Source organism: Pyricularia grisea (assembly GCF_004355905.1).
Source record: "Pyricularia grisea strain NI907 chromosome Unknown Pyricularia_grisea_NI907_Scaffold_2, whole genome shotgun sequence".
Taxonomy (NCBI): Eukaryota; Fungi; Ascomycota; class Sordariomycetes; order Magnaporthales; family Pyriculariaceae; genus Pyricularia; species Pyricularia grisea.
The window spans coordinates 2,498,861-2,519,517 of NW_022156717.1; the positions used below are offsets into that span (position 1 = coordinate 2,498,861).

Sequence of the window (20,657 nt, forward strand, 5' to 3'; positions counted from 1 at the left end):
TTTTTTTTTTTTTTTTTTTTTTTTTGCTTGTACGAATACGTCCGACCTAGTCAAACTCTCATATTTCAATCGCCCTATCCAGCCAGTCGCTATGCTTTTGTATTATTTACATCGCATTTGAATCGCTTGATCAAACTGACTACTAGAATTACTTGGGGATGGTACACTGAACATGTCGGAACGCCAAGCAGAGGCCCACCGGCTCCTGTCGGAATACCCCAAGACGGCAGCGCCGGATGTGAGGTTGAAGCCGGTGGCGGGAGCGGCAATCCCACGAAGAAACCCAAGAAGGTACTCGCACTCAGTGACATTTCTTTCAATTGTCACAGCGGCACTATTGTCATTATCTTTCTTATTCATATCTTGTTCCTCGCCCGCGGCATGGACCTGGCTAGCCACCACCCTCAATCCGTCCCTGCAGCATGCCGAGACGGGAGGAGCCGAGAGTGGTAACGGCAGCGCCGCTGCCGACCGCTACTTGATCGGCGTGGGAAAGGCTGATATAACTGGTCCAGTGGTCGAGATAAACCTGATGGGCTACGCAGACCCTAAACAAGTCGGCTCGGGTCTCCGGCAGCGGTTGTACAGTCGTGCCTTTATTGTTGGCGACCTCGCACATCCTGCAGATCGTTTCGTTTATTTGGTCCTCGACACCCAGTCCGGCGACACGGCAGTCCGCTACGGCATCATCTCAGCGCTGCAGTCGCTTGGGCCCGAATATGCCCACTATGGCCACCACAACGTCGCTGTCACGGGCACTCATTCTCATTCTGGTCCAGGCGGATGGCTCAACTATCTCCTGCCGCAGATCACAAGCAAGGGTTTTGATCACCAGGGCTACCGTGCCATCGTCGACGGCGCCGTTCTCTCCATCCGTCGGGCACATGAAAGCTTGACCCCTGGCTATCTGCATGTCGGAAAGACCAAGGTTGCCGGCGCCAACATCAACCGCAGCCTATTTGCGTATTTGGCCAACCCTGAGGCGGAGAGGAGACGCTACAATATCAGTTCGGAGGACGATGGCTCCGTAGAAAAGGAGATGACTCTCCTGAAATTTCAGCGCGCATCCGACATGCGCCACATTGGCATCCTCACATGGTTTCCGACGCATGGCACGTCGATGCTTGGCAACAACACTTTGATCACCGGTGACAACAAAGGCGTCGCTGCCTATCTTTTTGAGAAGAGTATGCGCTCTGAGATGTCAGCCGCCCCTGGCGTCGACTTTGTGGCTGGCTTTTCGCAGGCCAATGTCGGGGATACGAGCCCAAATGTGAATGGGGCTTGGTGTGAGGATGGTTCGGGTCTGATGTGCAGCTTCGAGAACAGTACTTGTGCTGATGGTAAGGCACAGACTTGTCATGCCAGGGGTCCATTCTTTGGAAGGGGCGATGGCGGTACGGCATCTTGTTTCGAGATTGGGATGCGTCAGTTCAAGCCCGCTCGTGCACTATACGACAAGCTTCTGCGAAGCGAGGGCACTCGAATCAGGGGTCGCATGGTCAAGTCTTTCCACACTTTCCACGACATGTCGGGGTTCGAGTTTGCGCACCCGAGGAACAGCTCACAGATGATACGCACCTGTCCCGCAGCGCTCGGGTATTCTTTCGCGGCTGGGACCTCGGACGGCCCTGGAGTTTTCGATTTTACCCAGCATGATGGTGACTCGTCCAACACAAGTCCAGTCTGGCGAGCTGTGTCAAACATGCTCAAGAAACCTTCAGACGAGCAGATTGCCTGCCACGCCCCTAAGCCAATACTGTTGGATGTCGGCGAGGTGTCACGTCCATACCAGTGGACCCCCAACATCGTTGACGTCCAGGTATTCAGGGTTGGCCAGCTAGCTATCATCGTCAGTCCTGGCGAGGCCACCACCATGGCCGGAAGGCGCTGGAAGGAATCGGTGGATAGGGCCTTTGCAGGCTTCCTCGATAGTGAAAGAGAGGATGCGAACGGCGATGAGGACAATGATAGCGAACAACTCACCCCTATAGTGGTTCTAGGTGGGCCTGCTAATTCGTACACACACTACATTACAACCGAGGAGGAGTACGGTATTCAGAGATACGAGGGCGCCTCTACACTGTATGGCCCCCACACGCTGGATGCATACATCAACGTCACATTGTCGCATTTGCCGTATCTCTTCGCTGGTGGAAAACAGTCGCCAGGAAGTGGTGGATCACCGCCGCACCACGACGACCCGTCTTCCTTCCCACCCGACAACACCAACAGATCCTTATCGTTCATTACAGGGGTTTTGAGAGACGGAACCAAACCATTCAAGTCCTTTGGAGATGTTTTGAAAGATGTGTTCACTGATCAAGATACGACAAGGCCGAAGCTGCATTTTCGCCGTGGGGTAGATACCGTGCGAGCCGTTTTTGTCGGTGCAAACCCACGCAACAACCTCCGACTTGAGGAGACCTTTGCTTCGGTAGAGAAGCTGGATGTTGCCCGCGGCTCAGTTTGGAAGACGGTACGCACGGATGCCGACTGGACCCTGGTCTTTCGATGGCGAAGGGTAAGCAGCGTGCTAGCGACTAGCGAGGCTGAGATCAGCTGGGAGACAGAGTCTTGGGCGGACCCGGGCATGTACCGGCTCCGATATTTCGGGGATGCCAAGAGTCTCGGGGGTGACATAAAGGCTTTTGAGGGGACCAGCAGCGTTTTTGTATTAGTATGATCACAGGATTGTCGCTTGGTACCTTTTTGTGTTTTAACTGAGATGTTGGGACACCTTTTGATATGTGCGTACAATTTCCCCGGTCCCTTCTCTATACTTTCTCTTTTGAGTGTATCCCATTTACTTGCTCTATTGGAACGGAACCCCAAAAGTTTGAGTCTAATTGTGATAGTTTTTTCCTGTACTGACAAAGAAAGTTTCTAAAGGGAACACCTCCAGGTCGTCTGGTCATGGTAAAAACCGGTATCCCCCCAACGAGTTGTTGTCCACTTGTTTTGTATGTTAGCAGTGAGGTAGTTTGACTATGAGATTGAATTCAGGTGACAAAAACCTACATTCTTGGTTTCATGCCAGAGGTACCCGTTATACCAGAAAAGAGACGTCTGGTTCCTGTGCGGCTCAACTATAAGAGGGGCCGGGAGGGAACTGCGAGCAAATGTTGTCCTGGTGCCCCAGTGAATCGAGTGGGCGATGGAGATGACCTGGTCGCCTGTGTTTCCATGAACGATTAGAACCAGTATCAGATTGATGATTCCCTTCGTTGAACGATCGTTTCCAAAAACATATCGAAACAAGAAAGGCACTGAAAAAAGCTTACACATATTGTTGATGACAAGACCGCCCATGTCATCCTGTCCGTTCTGCGCCAGGACCAGCACAAGGTGGCAGTTTCCCTCGGGCAGGTTATAGCATTTGACGTAGTCGAGGAAATTTGGGTCGTCCCGGGGCCGGATGCTCGTGCTGCTGACCTCGGTTGTGTTGGTTGTGTTGATTATTGGAACGCCGATGACGATGGACTTGTGGCCGTCGGGAACGGGGTTACTAAAGACCAGGCCCGCTGAAGCTGCCACGAGGGCGATGATGGAGGCGAGTTTTGTCATTATTTGGTTGATATGTGCTTTGAGTTTGATGATATTTGAAAGGGTATAAAGATGTGGCTGACTTTTGGCGTTCGATGAGTATGGATGTGAGCTTGATATGGAGATGAAGAAAAGTGGCTGGCCAATACCTTTTTATAGTCAACTGGGAACCGTACAGGTTTACGTTTTTCTTTGTGGCAAATTGCCTTGCATGACGGATACTTTGAGATATGGAGGTTAATTCGTTGCTGGCTGGCAGCTCATGTAAGTTACCTCTCTTTTCCCCCAAGTTCAAGCACTAGCTTGGATTTATTTAAGTATACTTTCCCTCAAAAGCGGCTTACAACGACCTTCACATCTATCTTTCAAGTGCAAACAGAAGAAGGTTACTTCAACTTGGACAGAAGTGTTGATAGACTTGCGAAGTATAGAATCCGAGAGCAAAGTTCTAGAAACAGTAAATTCCGCTGGCTTGAGGAATGTTGTGTTGTGCACATTTGGCAATAATATACAAGCCTGCCTTCGGTACCTACCTTACCTAGCAAAATCTTTATAGGGCGTGGAAAATGCAGCTATTTGCACATGGGAGTCATTCTGTTGAGAAAGGCACGTGCAAGCCGGCAGGTTGGCGTGGACTTGTGCAGTAACAGGAAAAACTAAATGGTGCCACGAATTACCAGTGCCCCAGGAGAAAAAGATTATGAGGGCGATAACCCAAGACTATCAGGATTTCATGGGGCATTTTATTCTTCTCATATTCTAGCTTTTGCTTTGGTATACCTGGGCTTGACCGGAATCCTAGGATGGCTCCCTGCCAAAGCTAACCCCGTGATCTTCTCCAGCTCATCCACAGCCTCGAACGCGCGCCCGAGGTTAACCTTGAGGGTGCGGTAGCCAAAGGCCTTCCCCGCCTTGAGATTCTCTCCAATATCATCGATGAAGAGCACATCTGCAGGTTCCACACCTCGCGACCACCCTAGTGCACCGTCGGCATCGCGCCGGCTCGCATTTTCCCTTGCGAACCGATCGACCTGATCAAGGGCGTACTGAAACGCCGCGCGATCGGGCTTGCGCAGGCCAACATGCGCAGAGGATACAAATACGTCAAACATGTTGCGGACAGGGTGGCGGGAGACGCCGTTCTCGTCCGGGTCGGCCAGGGGGTGGCCGGCGGGGAAGATGACTGTGTTGCTCAGCGCCGCCATGATGTACCTTCCGCTCTGCCTCAGCTTCTCCAGGGCTGGGAGCATCCATGGGTCAGGCTGCTGCGACACGGTCATCATGTCGTTGAACAGCCACCCGCCGTCCACTTCCGGAACCGGTGGTATCTCCCGCGGCAGGTTGACATCCTTGGCCTGCTGGGATCGGTAAAAGGCCGTCCAGCGTTCGGGGTCGCGCAGGTCCTTGTTGAAGCCGGCGAAGAATTCTGCATCCATGGGGATGAGGCCCCTTTCGAGTTTGTGCCAAAACCCATTGGGAGCAGATTTGGAGATGGAATAGTTCACCCATCCAGGTGGGATGCCCTGGCTGAGCTCATAATCGAGGATCGATTGAAAGGGGGAAACGACCTTGGGATAAAGTTAGACCCTATTGTGACACATACATGTTGCCTAGCGGGCCACTACTCACCCGCACAACTACTCACTTACTTACACAAACACCTCCAATGTCGAAAAGGAGAACTTTTGGTTGCGACTGTGTTGCAGATGCCATTGTGGAATTTATTTATAAGATCGTCAAATTTTTTGTTGATATGTAGAGCTACGTCGCGATAATACGTAATGCACCCAGAAATTAGGCGATATAAATATGTATAGATTTTTATGTTGAGCCCAGTTTACGTCGAGCATCGTTGGGAGACGAAAGAGACCTTCTCACAAAGCGGCAGCACCTATAAAGGGTAAGTCGTCATTGTATACCTCGGCTTCTTTCTTCACGTAGGCCCCACCAGCTTTCCAACCTTTATTGGTGGAGCCCACAGTCTCATTGGTTGGCTAGGTCACGTGTTGGTCACCGACCACATTGCAAACGCGGAGCCCTTGCTGAACGCCGAGACTAGGGTTGCGGGGCTATTATCGCCCACAGCGGAATTTTAGAGGGAACTTTTTTTTTCTCTGGAGTCGTTCTTTCTTCAGCCAAAAACGACATTTTCATCAAAGACCTGAGTTCGTGACAAAGTCCCGCGGGCCAAATCAGTCAAGATGGTGAGTTGATAACGGAAGCTCCTGGTCATATCTTTCGAGGCCACATTCGACCCTATTTTCGCCAATGCCACGAGCATAAATGAGCGCCTCTGGCGTTGCAATCTGGCAATGTGAAGAAAGAGTCAATGCAAGATGCTTCGGAAGAGGGAAACTTCTGAAGCGCAAATTGCTGACTCGATGGATTTTGAAATTGGCAGCCTTTCCACAAGCTCGTCAAGAACAGCGCGTACTACAGGTGAGTACAGTAAAATTACTCTTGGGGGATGAAGATAGTCTTGGGCACGGCGTTATCGGTTGTACTAACGGCAGCGCCTTACCCATCTTAGCCGCTTCCAGACCAAGTACAAGCGCAGACAGCAGGGAAAGACCGACTACTATGCCCGTAAGCGGTTGATCACCCAGGCCAAGAACAAGTACAATGCGCCCAAGTACCGCCTGGTCGTGCGCTTCACCAACCGCGACATCATCATGCAGATCGTCACCTCGGAGATCTCTGGTGACAAGGTCTTCGCCTCGGCCTACTCCCACGAGCTCAAGGCCTATGGCATCACCCACGGTCTGACCAACTGGGCTGCCGCTTACGCCACCGGCCTGCTCATCGCCCGCCGTGTCCTCAAGAAGCTTGGTCTTGACGAGGACTTCGCCGGTGTTGAGGAGCCCGAGGGTGAGTTCACCCTCACCGAGGCTGCCGAGACCGACGATGGCACCCGCCGCCCGTTCAAGGCCTACCTTGATGTTGGTCTTGCCCGCACCTCCACCGGTGCCCGTGTCTTCGGCGCCATGAAGGGCGCCTCGGACGGTGGCATCCTCATCCCCCACTCCGAGAACCGTTTCCCCGGATTCGACATTGAGAGCAAGGAGCTCGACACCGAGACCCTGAAGAAGTACATCTTCGGTGGCCACGTCGCCGAGTACATGGAGACCCTCGCCGACGACGACGAGGAGCGCTACAAGAGCCAGTTCCAGCAGTACATTGACGAGGATATTGACGCCGATGGACTTGAGGACATCTACACCGAGGCCCACGCCGCCATCCGCGAGGACCCCTTCAAGAAGCCCGAGGGTGCTGAGGCCAAGAAGTCCAAGGAGGAGTACAAGAAGGAGTCGCTCAAGTACAAGGCCAAGAAGCTCACCCTGGCCGAGAGGAAGGCTCGCGTCCAGGAGAGGATTGCCGAGCTCCGCGACGCCGAGTAAGCTTATTGCTTGCATTGACGTTGTGTTTGTATGACAGCTTGGCATTTTGCGGGTTTGGCATTTGCGATGGTCGGGAGGGTTCACGGTTTGCTTGTTCAGCTGGCGTTTTGAGGTTTCCAAAAGACTGGAACGGTGGGACTCTGGGTTTCTCTACAATTTACGAATCAGAACAAAAAGTGAATGACCAACCCCGTGACCTTGTTGCTCTTTGAGATCAAGATATCTGCCATGGTTCCTTAGGTTTCATGGCAGATTGTAATAGCCTGATGCAGGTATCGCCGATGATTGGGTAGACAGACAACTTGTTGAATTGTGCGGCAATGTTGATACCGCCTCAATGTACAAAGCCTGCGGGATATTGAGAGCCTTGTATAGAGTTGGACTAGCTGGGTTAGGTTGCCAGGCCTGGTGATGGGATCATGAGTCAAGGAAGCCCTTGTCGGGAGTGTCTCCACTGAAGCCCTAGTCTAATCTAACTCTACTCACTCATTGGCTACCAAAGCAGTTGTGTCTATTGTATCCGTACATCATTTCAGAGTCTCAGACCGGCTTACTATGTAGTACTTCGTACGTAGCAGTATACTACTTATATTTTTTTTTGGGGTATCAGCCAGGGACCCTGTACACCTACGGAATTCGGGCAGTAATTAAACGTATTTCCTATGGTATATCAGAGCAGACTTTTCAAGTCCGATTAATACAAGCACTTTGCCAGTTTGAAGCCTCCGTCAGCATTGATTGCGATGAGCGAATTTAGAGGTCATGACTAAGGTAAAAGTACTGACAGTACTGACAGTACTGTCAGCCTATTATAGAGCCAATGATAGGTAACCTTGGAAGAAAAGGGGCCAAGTCCGGAGCAGTCGGCTCGGCCGGCTACATGAGCAACACATGAGACGATCAGGTGTCATTTGGGATTTCCAGCAGCCTTGTGCCTGAAAGTAAATACCACAAACCGAGGCTGGCCTTGTTTCTTGTTTGTTGCCTTATCCAGCAAGGGGGTGGAATCAGAGCGAATTCTCCTACTGTACCTACGCGGAGAGGTAAAGGAAAGCGGCGCGGATTGAACAACAAGACCGTGCGCGGCAGGGCTGCCCCGACCGCCGGTTGAACTTTAATATATAATCAATGCAGCTGGGGTGCACTGACTGACGTCAAACTTCTATTGGTATTCTCCTTTTGTTTGGTTTTTTTTTTTCAACAAAAAAAAAGTTATAACTTTGTCCAAACTAGCGGGACTTTGGTGAGATGTGCACCAGCATTGATGAAACCCCTAATAACAAGACTTGTTATTGATACTTGGGGGATGTTTGGAGACAAAGTATCAAACGACCTACCACGTGGTACAGGCAGCTGAGGGTTTCCCAGCTTTTGTTTGGTTGGTTGTTTGGTTGGCCCCCCAGCTTTGGGAACGACGGGAAATCTGGGGACGTCGCCACTAGAACTAGTGTAGTAAGCACCCTCCGTGAACTCCGCATAAAATGGCAACTTGCGCGACGCTAGTTGGCGGCCAAAGTAACCTGACAGATAGAAGACGGGTAACCAGTCAATAAGCTTCGCCATCGGACAAATTGACGCTACGATCAACTCTCCTCAGGTCCGCCGCCACCCAATCCTAAATACCTCAGGTTTATGTAGGTAAGGTATTTTTTCTCACCATTTGTTTGTGCATTCATTTGTCAACATACCTATCTACCCATCAAATTTCTATCCGATCTTCACCTTCAAACCATATCGCGCCATAACAGAAACACACATACACCATGGCCATAGCGGACAAGCAGACTATCGCATGGTCGTGATGTGCCGTGGGTCAACAACGGAACCCCACCTGTAGCACGCCCGGCCATCCCTTTTTGACTTTTTTTTCCCCTGCCTGGTCAATTCATCTTGGCTCTGAAATTGCAGCTTCCTCTCGTGGTGCTCCCGCCGATGAGCTCGTAAAAACAAATCTCTTCGACCCGACGACTCGACATATCCCAATCTTCCGACGAGAGTCCGGCCCAGAAACAGCTCAGGCCCTCCGCCATCGTCGTTTGCATCCGACCCTCAACCCGCCCGCTACACTTTGCCCACTTCGATATGGAGCATGTGCATGGTGTTGATGTTAGTTGGATGACCCATGGGTCTCCAAGAGGTATGGACACCTTTTTGGCAACAGTTCTGCCTCTTGGTCAATGCATAAGAAAGAAAAACCTGTCAATATTGGAGAAACCCAACAGAGTCATGTCAGCTCGCGAATCCAAGACCGTATTACGTTTGCTTACACGGGACTTCTTGACATGTAGACAAGGCCGGCCGCACCCCGCAACGACGAAATACGACCAACTCGACAAATTCCACATCGCTCGACACCAAGTCCACACCCTCAAAGTCCAGCCAAGATGGCCAGGCGCCAGAAAGTCCGACAGCGTCGTCAAGTCCACGGCCAGTACCGGGGGCCCGACCAGGCTCCGCCGGATCCGATAAGCTGACAAATGGGTCCGGCACTCCACCCCAGCCGTCGCCACAACGCCGGGGCTCGTGGTTCTCCAACATATCTTCCAAGTTTTCCAGCAGTAGCAACAGTAACGGTGGTGCTAACGGCAACAATCAAAACTCGCCCCAGCCTGGCACCACACCACCTAAACAGACCGAGATGACCGTGCCCAGGGCAAACCCCGTCAAGAACGCGGTGCTACAGCATGCGACTCGATACGAGGGCGACGGCCCCTACACGCCTGCCCCACCCAAGGCAAGCCAAGCAGGACTGCTACAGGTCTTGCGCCGGCTGTCTTCATCCGGCAACGGCGGCGGCTCCCTGAGTGGCTCTACGTTCAATAAGAAAAATCACGGGTTGGTGGCGCGGCAGGTTTTGAATGTTGATCGGAAGCGGGAAAGGTGCGCCCTGGCGGAGCTCAACCAAGCGAAGCTGCGGCGAGTTGCCTTCTGTGTCGACGTTGAGATTGCGCCGATGCCCAAATATACCGAGGGCGATGGCTCAGCAAAGAAAGCTCCAGTGGCACCCCAACCAGCGAAGAAGAAGCCGCTTACCGAAAAGGGAGAGGGCGAGGCGCTGAAGTTGTTCAGGTCAAACGAGGAGGCCAAGTTAAAAGATGCCAAGGATGTCGACCGCATTGAGAAAGCGTCCGAAGCCAAGGACGTGAAGAAGGCTGTCGCTTCTAGTCCACCCAAGGAGCTTCCCGCAGTCCCTCCAAAGGGCGGCCCTGATACCAAGAAAAAGGAGAAGAAGAAGCGTAGTGAAGAGGAGAGAAAGGCCAGAAAGGAAAAGAAGCGCAAACTTGCGGAACTCAACGGCCAAATACCTATGGAAATCTCCATGGACAGTGACTACGATTCGTCCGGCTCAGCAACAGGCGATAATAATGCCCCACCGAGGACACAATCAGTGCCGACGACAAATCCCGTCCGCATATACCGCCGGTGTTGTCAACTACGAGAGACCCCTATCCTGAAGAAAATCACGGAGCAGCTGTCTAATCCTAATAATGTCACGGCCGGCGGCGTTGTTGAGAAGTTGGATCTCGCCGGATACTGGCTGCACTTGTCTGACCTCGTCACGCTGGGTGATTATCTCGCCGTAGTGCCCATAAAGGAGGTTATATTAGAGAATTGTGGGCTGAATGACGAGGGATTGCGGGTCATTCTGTCCGGATTACTTGCGTCGAAGCGGTTTCGCAAAAGAGGTCGCAAAACGACAAGACCAAACACACCTAACGGCGAATCCGACACAGCAGACACTCAAGGTGGCGTCGTTGAACGGCTAGTACTTCGGAACAATAAGATTGGACCAGAGGGCTGGAAGCACTTGTGCTTATTCATATACATGTGTCGTTCCATCCAACAGTTGGACATATCAAACCTCCCCTTGCCGCGGCCAACATCAGCAGCCGGCACTCAAATTCATCATCACCATGTCGCAATACCGGGTATGGCGCGGCCCGTTTCACCTCCGCCGTCGATCTGTCAACTCCTTTCGAGGAGCTTGGCTGAAAGGCTGGCGGGTTCTACCCTCGAGCTACTCAACATAGGCGAGACAGCGCCAGACATGCACGAGTTCGGCACACTCATGGACGGCATCATTGCTTGCAGAATCAAACGCTTGGGTCTGGCGCATAATGATCTCAATGCGGATGGTGTCTCGCACGTTAAGAGGTTTATATCCAGCGACTTTTGTGATGGTCTGGACCTCGGGGGCAATGATTTGCGGGATCAACTAGACGTGCTGGCAGACGCGCTGCCTGAAGATTCGCCTTTGTCCGTGCTGAGCTTGGCAGAGTGCAATCTTTCACCACAGTCCCTTTGCAAGCTTTTCTCTAAACTCGTCAAGCTCCAGGAGTTTCGCTTCATCGACCTTTCACACAACCAAGACCTTTTCCGGTCAGAGCCCAGTTGCATTTCTCTGCTCCGAAGGTACGTTTTCTTTTTTTTTGTCTCTTATTTTTTTTTGCTGAGTGACTAGAAAATCCTCCCTCACCCTACGCCGGGCCTCGCTAACAGCCCTCTAGATACTTGCCCAAGATGGCTCGTATGAAGAGGATTCACCTTGCCGATGTTTCGATGAATTCGGAACAAGCGATCACGCTCGCAGAAATACTACCCGAGGTACCTGGACTAGCTCATATCAATCTACTCGAGAATCCGGAGCTCTCTAAACTAGCAGACGCCAAGACGGAAGAAAGTCAAGAAGAAGCATGCGCATTCTACGCTTCCATGTTGGCCGCGACGAGAGTCAGCTCGAGCATTGTAGCAGTTGACATGGACGTCCCAACAGAGAATTCTGGAGAGATAGTCAAGGCCATGGCCAAACAAGTCGTGGCATACTGCTTGCGCAACATGGAAAACCAACCACTCAACGGTACAAATGGTGTGGACACAGCCTCGAGACTGGATTTGGAGTACCCAGACGTGCTTCAGCACCTGGTTGGCCATCCCGAACTAGGACCAGACGCGGTCGACGATGATAATGGGCCGGCGCCGGATGATGATTATGTCATTGGCGGTACAGGGGTAGTGAAGGCGCTTGCATGCTGTCTCAAGAATCGTGGCGACGACTCTCGGCGACCATCAGGCGAGTTTACCCGCAATGGTGAAACGCCTTTGTTTACAGAATCCATGGTGACAAGCCCATTGTTACGACCAACCTCAAAAAACCTGCCTCGTGTCAAAAAGGCCAAGGACATGTCCAAGCATCTTCTGGCAAGCGCGAGAAAGATTCGGCACCGTCTGCAACCTGCCATGGCCAGGGCAAAGCTCATCTCGACCCAGAGCGCGCAAGATGCACACACCTACCAGCGTCTCTTGTTCTTGGACAGGACTCTGGACGGTATCATCAGGCGTTTCGAAGACGAGTTCCCCGAAACCAGAGAGCCTGCGCCGGAAGACGAGGGAGATACGGAAAGCCTGGAGACGGACCCAGATGCTACTGTGCCGTCGATGGCGCTGTCAGGGTCATTCGGATCCGAGGCAGACCGCGGCACATGTGCAATCATCTCAGATGGCGAGGACGACGATGAAGGCCTTGTGTTGCATCGGTCAACAACCATGTCGCGGAGCAGCTCGATGCTGTCCATGACGTCCAAGGGGCTCACCGAGGAGGAGGGACGGGCGCTGCGGGCGGGCCACAAGTTCCGCAGCAGTTTCACTCGGCAGCAATTCGATTTGGTATCGTGCGCGGTTGAGGAAATTGAAAAGGATCCCAACCACGTACGAATGCTTCTTGGCCTTATTGAAGATCTGGGCGACGAGGAGCTCGATCGGAAAGTTGCGGCCCAGGGAGTCGTTGCGGTATTCAAGCAGGATAAGGAGCTGATTCAGGAGCTGATGAGGGCACAGGATCCGGAACACTGGGAGAGGTTCGTCGAGTCTCAGCACATGGCGAGGGCCAATGTCAAGGTTGAAGAGAAGGGCTTGATTGGGGCAGGTGACGAGGTGGCTATACTGGACTGATCATCGGGCTTTGCCCTGCGTGCCGAAAATTGCACGACGATCCGTCACAGGAGAGTTTGATATATATATCTCTCCATCTCGACCAACCGACTTACTTTGTGAAGACTTTCCTTTGTTTTTAATGCTGGCGAGATTTCCTGGGGTTTTTTTGCGAACATGGTACTGTACACATAAAGACGTATATACATGTCGATCTGGAGCCTTTGGAAAGCATGCTACTCTTTCTCACTTGTTGCTAGAGCTGCCTTCTTGAACAAGTTGGACTCGGCAATGTACTACTACTTGTTATCTTGGGACGATATGTACAGAACGTTGGGCAAGCGTCATTTACTAGGTAGATTCAAAGAAAATCCTGTGGTTTCGGGGGTGTTTTTTTTTTTTTTTTTTTTTTTTTTTCCCTCGGCGCAGAATACTCGGATCACTCTATTATTCCCTTACCAAACCAGATTTACATATTCGGAATTCTGCATGATCAAGCAACGATCGACAGAGAGCCAGCCAGGGCATGCAGCTTTTTATCCGTACCAAAAGGTCTGTAAGCACGGAACAAACAGGCTGAGGGTAAGGCTTGATGATATTCCTTCTTGTCAATAGACTGGTGCCAAGGTAACAGGTCCTGGAGGAGTTTTGTGGCTCGGTTTCGGGCCATTTGTTTTTCTTCTGTGGAAAACAACGGTATTTGTTGGTGATTTTAACTACAGGGTACCTACCCTTGCTACCTCTTTTTCTCCGACTTGTCCTTTTGATGATTAAAACTTTGATGTAGAAGGACAAAAAAAGCAACGTTTCCGCATTGTTCAGCCCGCGCCACAGGTGATATTCAAGGGTCAAGAACGGTTTGGATGAGGGCAATTTACTTCTGACGTTGACGTCCCGCTTATGTTGTATATGTACTGTAGTATAATAACACACCTTTGGTCGCAACGGGAAATTGGCATTTCATGTAAATTTCCACCAAACTAACCCCTCCCCACGACAAAGCCGACTCCCGTTCGATTTCTTTCGTCCGATCATACCTTTTTTTTTGGACCAAGGTACCGGTTAAGTGCTTTCGCCCGCTATAGTGGAGAGTGCATTTGATTTGGAAAGAGGCAAGGAAGGGGGCGATTGGAAGGTGGAATCTTTTGGGTGTTTCGTTCCCGATTAGGACGCCCACGGGAATGACATGCACCATCTGCAGGTACCCATTTTATGAACTTTGTACCCACCCGCTTTTTTTTTGTGCCGCGGCGGTGCAAAAAGGTCAGACGTCTCAGCCTGACAGGTAGCGGGGAACTTAGCCTTCCCTTGTGGTTCGAACTTTTCGACCCAACTCGACTTTTTTTGCGGCAAGCCTTTCTGTATGCGGGCTTGGAGCCTGTCATCCCGTCGCCGCATTCACTAAAAATTAACTGCATTCTACTCTCTCTCCCTCTTTTTTTGTCCGGTTTCCCTTTCCAAAATACATTTTTAGCGACCGTGTTCGATGTGCAAGCCACTTGTCAACTTTGACACAAAGATAACAGCTCATTACAACCACTCGATGAAGAGCGAGTTCGTTTTGCGACAAAGCAGTGGCTGCACCCGAACAAGGTTTTACAGACTCTTCATTTCTCTCTCTCTCTCTCCCTCTCTCTTATCTTCTCTCTCCCTCTTCTTTCTTGAAACAATGGTGGTGACCAGGCAACCTCTTCGTCCAAAACGCATAAACTCAATCCCCTGCAAACCGCACATCTCCTGGCTTCGCCCCCCCGTGTCCCCTCCTCCCTCCAATAGTGTGCACAAGCCCACCGGTGTCAAGGATAGACCCATGGCGTTGGAGGAGGGCTGGGTCGACAAAACCGGAACAAAAGGGCCAAGAACCATCACTTTAAACACATCCCTCTAACTGGGCAAGACCTGGGTAGGCCTCACTGGATCACTCGCTCAGGGAATGAATTGGTTTGGAACGATTGGCGAGTCTCTTTTTTTGTGTATCGACAGGGGTTACATTTTCCGCGCATTATGATGGATCTTTAAACGAGTGTTTCAAAGGTCTTCGCCTTGTCTGGTTCAGGTTGTGATCCATCCAGAAGACCCTCCTTTTCCTCCGACTTTTCTTACGTAGGTAGCCTTTCTCATACACCGACCACCTCTATTTCTGTTCTCTTCGAATTTTCTCGACGACGAAGATCAAGATCGAGTAAGATCATGCCCCAATTTCTGTAGCCGACCGTTTGGGAAAACGAGCACTGCATTGAATCTGTTGAAAGATGTCTGTCTGATTGAAGATGTGGGGGGAATAATCTGTTCACCCGTGTTCTATGGACAGTATCCATGATTCGTCCTTCAACCGTTCATCCGGAACGCCTGGCTGGCAACGTGGTTGGTCAAGTTGCAAATATGCAATATATCACAAACCCTCTAAACAAAGCCTCAGGGCAGGTACCAAAAGTTGGTTCGCTATAGTACCTACTAAGTGGTAGGTGCGTTCTGACAGCCACGTACCACAGGCGGCGCTTAAAAGTCCATCGGGCTTGTCCACTCAGTTGGCGACTATTGATCGAACCGTCTTGCTCAGTCCGCCACGAAGATCGGGATGAAACTTCTGAAGCTGGCCATTGGGCGACGCATTTATTAAGAAGGGTTAAGCATACCCCGCAAGTGGATTTTTTTTTTTCATCTTTTTACTTTTTCGTTCACAAGCCTCAAACCTCCTTCCATGCTATGCCAGCATCCGGCTCTTTTTTTTTTTGCGCAGCAATGCGCAGGGAAAAGGAGGAAATAATATCGTCATGCCGCGCGTGGGGAAAAAAGAGGCTCTCTGTTGAATATCCCCGTAGCCTACCATCTAACCCAATTTAGCCTAGCTAATAGGATCTCGCCGGTAGAGAGGAAGCAAAAATACACACAGGAAAAAAAGTGCCCGTCGAGTGACACGCAGATCACAGACAGATAGATAGGTCGGTCTGTCTTGGGACGATCGGGAAGCTGGATGCCGGACCCCAGCTATTCCTGGCGCGTTCGAGGTCGCAGTACTTACATGGGAGTTGTTTGTTATAGGACCAGTCACCCTTGCTCATCCCATTCATTCGCAATTTTTTGCTGGAACCAATTCAACATGGTCCTTTATCTACCAAGATCGTACCCATGGGTTATCGCCTTGTTGTACTTTGCATTTTGAAACCCGCAAATGGCTGCTCTCGATCGTGATCGTGTAGGCTACAACAGTTCATGACAGGGCAGAATCCACTCAGCAGTCAAGGGCGGCTCAAATAAACCCTGGTTCCCTCCTGGCCGAGCCTTTAGACAGGGGCCGCAACGGCGGGGAACGCACCTGTGCATTGTAAGTGGGTGGCGCGCAGAGCCTGTTCAACCACATCAGACCAGGGCAGGCTGACCATCCAGTGATCCTCGCAGGGATGTCTGGCCGAGAGCCTGGTTTCGAGATGGACGAGGGTATGGAAGAAGTTGCTTGAAAGGATCTTTGGTACATACATATCTGCGCTCAAGTCCAGCTTTCCCTTGCCGCCTCTATACCTCTATCCGATCTACCTACCCCCTTCCACTCCTTTCTCTTTCGGTTTCCTACTCGTAGGCTCACTCGTTTTTAACCTACTTACATTCATTCCTTGGAACCTATCAGCCTCGTTTGCGGCTGTAGAATATCTTATCCCATTTTTTTTCTATTCTAATACTCCCCTTTTATTAAACCAAATTTACCCCACAGTCCTTTATACTATTATTCGTCCGAAAGATACTCGACTTTCCCAAGGCCAGCTTCTAAAATTACTTGCGCCATCACGAAACGTCATCGATCGAGACATTTGCTTTGATCAGCTTCCCATTTAAATGGTTTCATTCTTTTCATACATGCGCCTTGCCCAGTAACAGAAGCAAGGCTTTTTTTTCGCCCGTGATGGAGGTTGTTGTATCTTCTAGAGATGATGGCGCGTCGGAGGTGATGAAGGAGTGGACCGAGGATGAGGAGGTGACACGGATTCGGAGGTTAGTGATCTAAGTTGAATCGGATATACGATGTTCAAAAGTAGATGTTTTCGCAGGCTAGGGCACTGACACGAAAGCAAAGGATGCAATCCGGCGAGTGGATGGGTTCCTCCCCGAGGAAGCCCACTCACGACAGGATGAGGAGTGAAGCAAGTTCGGCGCACATGAGGCAGTTTCAGAGTGAAAAGGCCAAGGGTCGCCAAACAGTCAACTGGCCATTTGCGAGCGTCACGAGTGAGACGACGACCGTTATATCGACTCCCGTCATGCCCGACTTCCCACTGCGCAGGAGGAGACAGACATGGCAGACGCCCGGGATAAGGGACAGTGACATTTTCAGCGTCGACGGATCCATTGTTCCGGACTACGTGAGGAACTACATCCGAGGAGAGACGCCCGAGTCTCTTGCCATGAAAAGAAAGAACAACGGGCGCTTGGCCGAACGGGACGTCGAATACAACGAGGACGGTACGGGTCACAACCGCATGCAGTCGAGGGCAGGTGAGCTGGGTGGTTTTGGGGCTGATGATGGCGGACATTCGACAATCGGATCCGACATGAGCGGTGACGACAGACGCCATCTGATGCGAGGGGCCGGTGGTGACAGCCGGGGGAACAGAGAGTCATGGGGGAGCTTGGCGGGAGGCTGGAGGGCCGGAGTTTCGGTGAACTTGCTCATCGCCTTCATCATCTTCGCCGGTAGCCTGTCCTGCTTCCTTGTAGCCCTCGCTGGGAGTAGTTCGGCAAAGGAGTTGCTGACCAACGAGGCAAACATCTTCAACGGGTCCTGCGGCGAAGCGTCCAGTGTCAGCTACGGCCTGCATGCTCTCGTCAACGTCCTGGGGCTTGTGGGCATTGCTGGTGCCAACTACGTCTTCCAGGTGCTCACCAGTCCGACACGTGCCGAGGTCGATGCTGCTCATGCGAAGAAGCAGTGGCTTGATATCGGCATTCCTTCGGTGCGTAACCTGGGACGAATTGCTCCCATGCGGAGTGTGATGGCCTTGGTTCTTGTGCTGGTGGCTGTAACCTCGCAAGTAATGTAAGTTGGGCTAGCTCGGCTTCGCTTTTTTTTTTTTTTTTTTTTTTTTTTTTTGCAAGCTCGACTGGCGAGTAAGAAACTGACACTGATTGGAACAGCTATAATTCATTAATCTTCACGTCACAGGCCGGAGTTGGATACAACCTCGTCTATGTAACGGAATCGTTCTTGACCGGAGCCCCATTCAGCAATGCAACGTCCAACAACACAGGGAGGCTGGGACGCCTCGACATTCTCTCACTGCAAGACCTGGCAAACCGCAACCAACTGGTGAACATGACTACGAGCGAGTGCATCTCACGGTTCAGCGGCAACTTCGAAACAGAATTCAGCGACGCGCTCTTTGTAACACGCCTCAACGACCAGAGTAACTCGCTCGTCCAGACCGCCAGCCCAGCCTCCTCAGTCAAATTCGCCGTTAACCCGGTGGCAGCAAAGGCTGTAACGGCCGACTCGACTCCAATCAAGTCCGATTCCATTATGTTTTGCCTGGCTAAGCGGGAAACTAGCGATTCACAGTCGTGCAGCGTGGCTCTCAACGGATCGCTTCTCATGGTTGTGGTCCTTCTCAACTTGTTGACAATGGTCGTCACTGCCCTGGTTCTATTCCGGACATCGAAGGTTTCTAAGCCACTTGTGACCCTTGGAGACAGTCTCTCATCGTTTCTCCAGGTGCCCGATGAGACGACCCAGGATTCTTGCCTAATGAGCAAGAAGGATGTATTGCAGAAACGCTGGGGTCTCAGAGAGATCAAGTACTGGGTCCCCGCGGCCCAGTACTGGTTCCAAAGTGCAAGCCTGACCCGCTGGGTGATTATCTGCTTCATATGGACCGCCATGACAGGTCTTACAGCCTCTGCTCTGGCAATTAACCTGTCGCGCAAAACCAACTCGTCAGCAGACCGGGCTCTTACAGGGCTCGGCACGGCTTCGGCAACTGCGGCGTTCGCACTAAATGTACCGGCAGTAGGCGCATGTCTTATTGCTGCACTCCCGCAACTGCTACTGGCTGTGCTGTATCTAGCTACCAACAGCCTCCTGACGACCTTCTACTTGAGCTACGAGTCGGCGCTCTATGCATGCGGGTCCCCCAGACCCCTGCGCGTGTCATACCAGCCGCAGGGCGACCAGACTACCAGCCTCTTCCTCACACTCCCGCGTCCGCTCTCCTGGGGCCTCTGTGCTGGCTTTGCCGGCATGGGCTTCCTGTTGAGCCAGAGCGTCTTCGTCATGGGCGCGCAACTCAACAGCACGACTGACGGCGACAGCATGACCACTTCGTCGGAGATGGTGTGCCTCGGATTGAGCGACACGGGACTCCTGGCCCTGCTAGCCGTGGTCGTCGTGTTGGGGGCCGGAGTGTTGGGCATGAGCCTTCGGCGCGCCCCCGGAGCCACCACTGCCGACGGGCAGGCGCAGGGCAACCCGCTCGTTCTGGAGGCGGGCAGCTGCAGCGCCGTCATCAGCGCGCGGTGCCACAACACGGAGCCCGACGAGCCAAGCGACATGGCGGCCAGGAAGCTGATGTGGGGAGTCGTCTCACCCCTGTTCCGAAACGGCATGGAAGTGGCCCATTGCGCCTACTCATCGCGTGGCGTTGAAAGGTTAGGGATGTCGACTGGCTATGCATGAAATCAACATGTATACCCCAGTTGTGATTCCTCCCCGTACAAAAAAAAATGTTTACTTTTGTTTATTTGTTTTCTTTGTACACCTTTCTTCTCTATGTCTCTTTCTGTTTTCCCTTTTGTCTTGGTTACTCGGGTTGGGAAAAGAGGGAAAAGGGAAACTTATTTCAGGCGCTACGGCTGACACGGGTGAAGATACAAAAAGCAGCAAACGAAAGGTGTGGGCGTGTGTGTGTGTGTGTGTGTGGGCTCGCCTTTTTTTGCTCTGGATGGGAGAGGAGTTACTTGGATTATTATTACTTGCAGGGCGTTGGATTATACCCGGTATGGAACCATTGAATGGCCCATTTTGCCACTTTTTTTCACAACTTTTTTTTTTGTATTTTTCATGGTTTTATTTCTTTGTTTATTTTCTGAACAAAGAGAGAGAAAAGAAAATACAGGAAGAGTTGGTCAGTAAAATATTGAAGTTTTGAGAAATTCTTTCTTTTTTTGCAGGATTTGAAAGAAATGTGCAATCAAGGCGATTAAAAAAAGACACCACATCCCTCAACACTGACGTGCTTTGCCTTGATTTCCAAGGCTTTGTTAATGTTGAGTGGTACCAGCAGCAGGTTCTTTGTAATAGGAGGAGGGGTCACACTACTACTGTACTGGGTTGGGTTGTTACTGTACGTGTTTAGGCAGGAGTGGGCCGCTAAAACTTGCAGCCCATCAGGCCATTCTCATGCCGACGCTGGCCCTGGTGGGCTGATGTGCTTAGAATCGGTGCTTGCGTGATTGGTCGGGTCCGCTCTGGTGTGGAGAGATGGCCTGCCTAAACCGGTCGCAGCGAACGAGAATCGGTTCGGTTCGGACTGGGGATGGGCTGTTTTTGGTGGTGGAACTGGGGGGGCCCTACCACATAGCACATAGTTTTGCCTGCGCCTGGCCTGGTTGTGTGACTGGATCGTGGGTCCCGGGGGTATATTTTTGTGTTTGAATGAGTTGATTACTTATATTACTTGGAGACAGATAATCAGTCAGAGAAACAAGTTAAACTTGTTGGGGGGGATTTGTCAGGGTTTTAATTATTCCTGTCAAAGTTGATTGTTTTTATATACCCGTCTGCCTCCCCGCCCTGCTTGT

General features: G+C 51.5%; 8 protein-coding genes across 8 annotated transcripts; 5 read left to right on the forward strand and 3 right to left on the reverse strand.

Annotated features, from left to right (window-relative positions):
• Nucleotides 1-172: 172 nt before the first annotated feature.
• On the forward strand, nt 173-2,686 carry PgNI_03311 (uncharacterized protein; the record flags this gene model as incomplete). Its single annotated transcript, XM_031123366.1, has 1 exon — nt 173-2,686. The coding sequence occupies one exon, from the start codon at nt 173-175 to the stop codon at nt 2,684-2,686; it is 2,514 nt and encodes an 837-aa protein (XP_030983876.1).
• Nucleotides 2,687-2,806: 120 nt separating this feature from the next.
• On the reverse strand, nt 2,807-3,567 carry PgNI_03312 (uncharacterized protein; the record flags this gene model as incomplete). The annotated part of the gene is made up of 3 exons (XM_031123367.1): nt 2,807-2,815; nt 3,022-3,176; nt 3,285-3,567. 3 exons carry the CDS (start codon nt 3,565-3,567, stop codon nt 2,807-2,809), a joined length of 447 nt encoding a protein of 148 aa, XP_030983873.1.
• A 683-nt stretch (nt 3,568-4,250) lies between these two features.
• PgNI_03313 (uncharacterized protein) lies at nt 4,251-5,259 on the reverse strand (the record flags this gene model as incomplete). The annotated part of the gene is made up of 2 exons (XM_031123368.1): nt 4,251-5,114; nt 5,200-5,259. 2 exons carry the CDS (start codon nt 5,257-5,259, stop codon nt 4,299-4,301), a joined length of 876 nt encoding a protein of 291 aa, XP_030983874.1. The 3' UTR covers nt 4,251-4,298.
• A 378-nt stretch (nt 5,260-5,637) lies between these two features.
• PgNI_03314 (uncharacterized protein) lies at nt 5,638-7,544 on the forward strand. Its single transcript, XM_031123369.1, has 3 exons — nt 5,638-5,750; nt 5,948-5,985; nt 6,077-7,544. The coding sequence occupies exons 1-3, from the start codon at nt 5,748-5,750 to the stop codon at nt 6,942-6,944; spliced, it is 909 nt and encodes a 302-aa protein (XP_030983871.1). The 5' UTR covers nt 5,638-5,747; the 3' UTR covers nt 6,945-7,544.
• Nucleotides 7,545-8,498: 954 nt separating this feature from the next.
• On the forward strand, nt 8,499-13,260 carry PgNI_03315 (uncharacterized protein). Its single transcript, XM_031123370.1, has 3 exons — nt 8,499-9,081; nt 9,233-11,357; nt 11,453-13,260. The coding sequence occupies exons 1-3, from the start codon at nt 9,027-9,029 to the stop codon at nt 12,891-12,893; spliced, it is 3,621 nt and encodes a 1,206-aa protein (XP_030983872.1). The 5' UTR covers nt 8,499-9,026; the 3' UTR covers nt 12,894-13,260.
• A 1,895-nt stretch (nt 13,261-15,155) lies between these two features.
• PgNI_03316 (uncharacterized protein) lies at nt 15,156-15,759 on the forward strand. Its single transcript, XM_031123371.1, has 2 exons — nt 15,156-15,515; nt 15,717-15,759. Exon 1 carries the CDS (start codon nt 15,176-15,178, stop codon nt 15,335-15,337), a length of 162 nt encoding a protein of 53 aa, XP_030983869.1. The 5' UTR covers nt 15,156-15,175; the 3' UTR covers nt 15,338-15,515; nt 15,717-15,759.
• Nucleotides 15,760-15,796: 37 nt separating this feature from the next.
• Nucleotides 15,797-15,943, reverse strand: PgNI_03317 (uncharacterized protein; the record flags this gene model as incomplete). The annotated part of the gene is made up of 1 exon (XM_031123372.1): nt 15,797-15,943. One exon carries the CDS (start codon nt 15,941-15,943, stop codon nt 15,797-15,799), a length of 147 nt encoding a protein of 48 aa, XP_030983870.1.
• A 101-nt stretch (nt 15,944-16,044) lies between these two features.
• On the forward strand, nt 16,045-19,737 carry PgNI_03318 (uncharacterized protein). The gene is made up of 3 exons (XM_031123373.1): nt 16,045-16,859; nt 16,921-17,901; nt 18,000-19,737. The coding sequence occupies exons 1-3, from the start codon at nt 16,771-16,773 to the stop codon at nt 19,531-19,533; spliced, it is 2,604 nt and encodes an 867-aa protein (XP_030983877.1). The 5' UTR covers nt 16,045-16,770; the 3' UTR covers nt 19,534-19,737.
• Nucleotides 19,738-20,657: the final 920 nt, after the last annotated feature.

What these genes read in the sequence shown, in the direction of transcription:
- PgNI_03314 (XM_031123369.1), top strand. An exon ending in AAGAACAGCGCGTACTACAG is followed by an intron (nt 5,986 to 6,076) that starts GTGAGTACAGTA and finishes TACCCATCTTAG; the next exon opens with CCGCTTCCAGACCAAGTACA.
- PgNI_03315 (XM_031123370.1), top strand. Translation starts at nt 9,027, where the DNA reads ATGGAGCATGTGCATGGTGTTGATGTTAGTTGGATGACCCATGGGTCT. An exon ending in GACCCATGGGTCTCCAAGAG is followed by an intron (nt 9,082 to 9,232) that starts GTATGGACACCT and finishes CTTGACATGTAG; the next exon opens with ACAAGGCCGGCCGCACCCCG. An exon ending in TGCATTTCTCTGCTCCGAAG is followed by an intron (nt 11,358 to 11,452) that starts GTACGTTTTCTT and finishes ACAGCCCTCTAG; the next exon opens with ATACTTGCCCAAGATGGCTC.
- PgNI_03316 (XM_031123371.1), top strand. Translation starts at nt 15,176, where the DNA reads ATGGACAGTATCCATGATTCGTCCTTCAACCGTTCATCCGGAACGCCT.
- PgNI_03318 (XM_031123373.1), top strand. Translation starts at nt 16,771, where the DNA reads ATGGAGGTTGTTGTATCTTCTAGAGATGATGGCGCGTCGGAGGTGATG. An exon ending in GAGGTGACACGGATTCGGAG is followed by an intron (nt 16,860 to 16,920) that starts GTTAGTGATCTA and finishes TTCGCAGGCTAG; the next exon opens with GGCACTGACACGAAAGCAAA. An exon ending in GCTGTAACCTCGCAAGTAAT is followed by an intron (nt 17,902 to 17,999) that starts GTAAGTTGGGCT and finishes TGATTGGAACAG; the next exon opens with CTATAATTCATTAATCTTCA.